Source organism: Littorina saxatilis, linkage group LG17 (assembly GCF_037325665.1).
Source record: "Littorina saxatilis isolate snail1 linkage group LG17, US_GU_Lsax_2.0, whole genome shotgun sequence".
NCBI lineage: Eukaryota > Metazoa > Mollusca > Gastropoda > Littorinimorpha > Littorinidae > Littorina > Littorina saxatilis.
In genome coordinates, this window is record NC_090261.1 from 2,671,916 (window position 1) to 2,677,915 (window position 6,000).

General features: G+C 45.2%; 1 protein-coding gene across 1 annotated transcript in view; it reads right to left on the bottom strand.

Moving 5' to 3' along the window:
- The window catches only part of LOC138952840 (uncharacterized), an 85,858-nt gene that overhangs the window by 19,806 nt on the left and 60,052 nt on the right, over positions 1-6,000 (bottom strand). Inside the window, exon 2 of the mRNA XM_070324572.1 lies at positions 3,088-3,358. Coding sequence (XP_070180673.1) covers positions 3,088-3,257 — 170 coding nt within the window. The 5' untranslated portion in view covers positions 3,258-3,358. The remainder of the gene's footprint in view (positions 1-3,087; positions 3,359-6,000) is intronic.

Here is a 6,000-nt window from a genome sequence, read left to right on the forward strand (position 1 = left end):
TGTACACTTGGCAATAAATTATCTATCTATCTATCTATCTATCTATAGACGCTGTGTAATTCTGTGTATGAACAGAGTTAAAATATGTCTATAAGATCTTAATTACATAAGATATAATGAGTGTTTAGTAGGCAGAGCAGACGGTGATTTGAGTCTGCCGGAAGAGGAACTGTAACTGTTTTTCTGACTACACACGAGCCGTGATTCGATACCAGTAAAGTAGATCTCGTGTGCCTGTGAGTTCACGGACTGTTTGTGCATTTCTCTACATAAGTGAAGGGTAGAGGGTTTTGTTAGTGAAATTGTGCACGGGATTGTAATCTCGCTTTGTTTTTGCATCCAAACCTGTGAGTACCTGATTTCTGAATACCTAACATTTATGTTCATGATTGTGTGTATTTGTGCGTATGTCTGTCATACCTGTATAATACAGTGGAGGGAACCTACATTTGGAGTTGTGTTTGTTCTTGTATGATAGCGTACTAACGCATTTGCATTCATTCACACAGGTATTGACACATTTGTTTGTGTGTTTGCTTAACGCCCAGCCGACCACGAAGGGCCATATCAGGGCGGTGCTGCTTTGACATTTAACGTGCGCCACACACAAGACAGAAGTCGCAGCACAGGCTTCATGTCTCACCCAGTCACATTATTCTGACACCGGACCAACCAGACCTAGCACTAACCCCATAATGCCAGACGCCAGGCGGAGCAGCCACTAGATTGCCAATTTTAAAGTCTTAGGTATGACCCGGCCGGGGTTCGAACCCACGACCTCCCGATCACGGGGCGGACGCCTTACCACTAGGCCAACCTATTGACACATACAGGTACACATACAGGTATTGACACATACAGGTATTGACACATACAGATATTGACACATACAGGTAGGCTGATATGTGAAGTTCTCCCATCAAAAATACCAACATGCAGTACAGTTGAACCCCCTTTTAAGACCCCCCAACTCTGATCTTTTTTAGACACTGATTTCTCACATGTTCGGTTCATAGCCTGTGTCAATGTACCCCAATTTCAACACTCCCTCCTTGTTTTTCAAGAAATCCCTTTCTTAGATTGTTGAAGGTCTTAAAAGACTGTTTCCACTGTATACCTTGTGTCTATCCGTGTGTGTGTCTCTCTCTCTGTCTCTGTCTGTCTCTCTCTGTCTCTCTCTCTCTGTGTACGCGCAAGTGTGTGAAAATCACACCGGAATTATTGGAATAGGATTATATATAATGAGTAGGATGTTCTTGTTTTTGTTTACTATGTGCATTTGTATGCTGGTGCTTGAGATGTGCTCATCTCCATGAAAAGGGCCCAAGGCCTACTCATTAAAACATTCAGACTTCAGACTTCAGACTTCTCTCTGTGTCTCTCTCTCTGTCTCTCTCTCTCTCTGTCTCTCTGTGTCTCTCTGTGTCTCTCTCTGTTTCTCTCTCTCTGTGTGTCTCTGTCTGTCTGTCTGTCTGTCTGTCTGTCTGTCTCTCTCTCTCTCTCTCTCTCTCTCTCTCTACCCCCCCCCCCCCCTGATCTTTGCCCATTGCCAATTATTCTCCTCGTAATTTTGCACTCACTGACAAACAGTGGATTTGTGTCAATTTCGTTTTTCTTCTGGGAATCTTTTTAGGTCAGTGCATCTTCACCTCATCTGTATCTTTCTACTTTCCTCTGTAGTCAACACACCTCATCTGTATCTTTCTACTTTCCTCTGTAGTCAACACACCTCATCTGTATCTTTCTACTTTCCTCTGTAGTCAACACACCTCATCTGTATCTTTCTACTTTCCTCTGTAGTCAACACACCTCATCTGTATCTTTCTACTTTCCTCTGTAGTCAACACACCTCATCTGTATCTTTCTACTTTCCTCTGTAGTCAACACACCTCATCTGTATCTTTCTACTTTCCTCTGTAGTCAACACACCTCATCTGTATCTTTCTACTTTCCTCTGTAGTCAACACACCTCATCTGTATCTTTCTACTTTCCTCTGTAGTCAACACACCTCATCTGTATCTTTCTACTTTCCTCTGTAGTCAACACACCTCATCTGTATCTTTCTACTTTCCTCTGTAGTCAACACACCTCATCTGTATCTTTCTACTTTCCTCTGTAGTCAACACACCTCATCTGTATCTTTCTACTTTCCTCTGTAGTCAACACACCTCATCTGTATCTTTCTACTTTCCTCTGTAGTCAACACACCTCATCTGTATCTTTCTACTTTCCTCTGTAGTCAACACACCTCATCTGTATCTTTCTACTTTCCTCTGTAGTCAACACACCTCATCTGTATCTTTCTACTTTCCTCTGTAGTCAACACACCTCATCTGTATCTTTCTACTTTCCTCTGTAGTCAACACACCTCATCTGTATCTTTCTACTTTCCTCTGTAGTCAACACACCTCATCTGTATCTTTCTACTTTCCTCTGTAGTCAACACACCTCATCTGTATCTTTCTACTTTCCTCTGTAGTCAACACACCTCATCTGTATCTTTCTACTTTCCTCTGTAGTCAACACACCTCCATTATTGTTCATTACTCCTATTCTCTTTCCTCTGCCTGCGTCAAATTATTTTTCCGAACTTATGTTCTTTTTCATTCAATTTTTTTCTTTCCTCTTAAGCTTGCAAATTGTTTTTCTCCGATTGTTACAAATTTCGATGAGTGAAGACTTATCGAGCACAGGCGTTTTAATAACAACCAATGACGAAGAACAGAAGGGCTTGAGATTTTGCTTTTTAATGCCTTCAGCTCTCAAAAATCGACACAAGACGCGCCCATTCACCGTCACAAAGTCAACTCCCCCAGCCACAGCTATCCTTGCAGGGCTGGGCCTAGTGTTTGAGTGGACAGTTCTTCCCAAATGAAAAATGAAGGCAGTGGAACAGTTGCTGGTCAGGCAGGGAATATCGGAGGCCTCGCCCCAAGTTGCAGTTGAAATGGGTATTTTGGGTGTCCCCTCAAGAAAAAATGTACATTTTTTGGGTAAGGGCGCGGGAGAAGAGGGGGGGGGTGACTTCCGGAACCAAGGAACCCCCCCCCCCTCCTTTAGATACGTTCCTGCCTTGCGCAGCTTACCTGAAGAGCAGGGCGTGGTTCCAGGGCGGTGGACAGGGGAAGGCGGACCAGAAGTCCTGAAGCGTCGGGTCCAGAGCCGGCAGCCCGCCATGGCCCAGGATGACGTCACCAGGCAGTCTGACGTCACGCCCCGCCATCAGCACGTGCAGAACGCTGAGAGTGGTCGACATGTAGAGCCGGGAGTGAAGACTGCTCGCCGCGCGGGGTCTGAGCTGGCCGGGACACCCTCAAGGGCTGGGCTGGCCGACACTACTGATGATCTGGCGCATTTCTGGAACAAAAGAATAAAAGGGAACATCAAAATGGGTTTTCAGAAAAAAAGCAGTTTAGATGTCAACGTTTCTTGACGAAAACGTGCTGAGGTCCAATAGGGGTCAACTCTCAACTTTGCTTGCATAACCAGGCCAGGGTACAGGGTGGCTAGGTGGGATGATGCTGTTGAAATTGTACATTTGAAAGGGGTATTTTGGGTCCCTAGATCCAGCCCCGCAGGCGCCCCACCCTATCCCCCAAAACCCTATAATTTCACTCCCTCTCAGTCTCTCCCAAGAAGAACTCGCTCTCTCAAGAAGTACGTCTACGTGAGTAAGCATTGAGTTCGTGAGACATTCATATTTGCACATTTGATCATATCTTCTCACAGAAGCTCACAACTTCACTCAGTTTGGTCGAATATAAAAACAACACACACCCACAAGCTCACAAAAGCATCTTGCAGCGCATGCCAGAGGCAGGATAAGACCCACACACAGCACAACACTCGCCGCCCCTCCTAATCCCCCTAATCCACCCACTTACAAGGCGCACAGCACAGACAAAAAGACAGACGGAGGAGAAGGAAACAGGAAAACAAGTATCCCCCAAGCCACGGAGAAAGCTGGCCACCTCACGGAAGGAATCCGCACACAACAAGGTGCACGTGCACACGTTCTTTTCCATGCGTTGTGTCGATCGCGGAATCAGTTTTCCGGCCTGCTTTTTTGTGTCTGTCGTTTCCGGGGATGCAACAAAGCAATTAGATGTATTTGTGTGTGATAGGAGAGCGAGATGGAGCTGGGGAGGAAGGGGGGGGGGGGAGAATAGGAAATCTGGGGGTGGAAGAGGTTAGAGTGGAGTGGTAGTGTGTGTGTATGTGTATGTGTATGTGTATGTGTATGTGTGTGTGTGAGAGAGAGAGAGAGAGAGAGAGAGAGAGAGAGAGAGAGAGGGGTGGTGAATCCCTTGCAAAATCTCAGACTAATTGTAACAATCCCCCGTCACAAATGAAACACGCCAAATAGATATATGCCAATAACAACAACAAATCTTTTTCACATCTCTTACATTACAAACTCCGCCTTAACGAATGCTTCAAAAACACTACGCCCGCAAAAGCACTCCAGCAGGTTATACACACATATTGGCCGATTTCCTTCAATCAATACCCCCAAAGTTAAGAAGCACCGATTTGTGGTAGAGGGGATCGAAATGAGGGCAGCGCCTGACAGCAACAGGTATTTGGCAGGACACGAAGATTATGCCTCCCGTCCCATTAGCTACTGCAGCCCCCTATTGTTCAGACATTCATTGACAACAGACACACGCCAGACCTCAGATTGCTGGAAACCCTCTTCCAGGGCCAACGTTTTCTTGGCAACGTTTTCGCTGCTGTGGACCCAGGCAGCTTCACGATCTGCCTAAACACTAGGGCCATTCACACATACACAATTGACGAAAGTATATTGCCAATAAATACTGTCAATTCAAGGCGTATGCATATATTGACACCACTAATTGTTTTTAACTGGTGTGAAATCGACATGGCCCAGAGGACTGACTAGCTATTTGCTCACTTTGATTTTGTGTCGTATCAGCCTTTTTGGGAATCAGCCAACAGGAGACTGAGCCAAGTTAATCCTTGTTACCACAACAAAAAACAAATTAATAAACATTCAGAAAAGAAAATAATCCATGACTAAACGGTACATGTTTTCAAGAAAAACGCACCCTGCAAACAGAGAGGCGTACAATCATGTTCATGTTGTAATCGGGGCACTCTCAGTTCATGCATGGCCCAAACAGAGAGGCGTACAATCATGTTCATGTTGTAATCGGGGCACTCTCAGTTCATGCATGGCCCAAACAGAGAGGCGTACAATCATGTTCATGTTGTAATCGGGGCACTCTCAGTTCATGCATGGCCCAAACAGAGAGGCGTACAATCATGTTCATGTTGTAATCGGGGCACTCTCAGTTCATGCATGGCCCAAACAGAGAGGCGTACAATCATGTTCATGTTGTAATCGGGGCACTCTCAGTTCATGCATGGCCCAAACAGAGAGGCGTACAATCATGTTCATGTTGTAATCGGGGCACTCTCAGTTCATGTTGTAATCGGGGCACTCAGTTCATGCATGGCCCAAACAGATTAAAACCACCCTCAACATCTAATGTCTCGCACAATTGTTGCACCTACAATTTTTCTTGTTCCGGGTTGGAGTATAGCAAAATGGATTGTGTGCATTGCAAAAAAGCAACTACGCCGACACAAATAGGTTCCATTGAAAAGTCTCCAGGGGCAGGGCTGAATGAAGATTGGATGCGAAAATGCCTGCACTTTTGTGTCTCCCCTACCCCACCTCCACCTACCCATCCAATCTGCCCCCACCCTCCCCCCTTTCATCCGATCTGACACAAAAATAAAAAGACAAGTAAAAGAGACAAGAGTAATTGAAGAGACGCGAAGAGGTAGTGTTCGTGTGATCGGAATGTCTCCAATTCCTCGGCGAAACCAGTGAAGACATTTTTTTTCGCGCCATCGTTGATTTAAATATTTGTTTTAGTGGCGAGACAGTGGCTGATTCAAGTCACAACATCTTCATCTCTGTTGGAATTGAAGATAAAGGAAGACAAACTGATTTTCCGGTTTTAAAT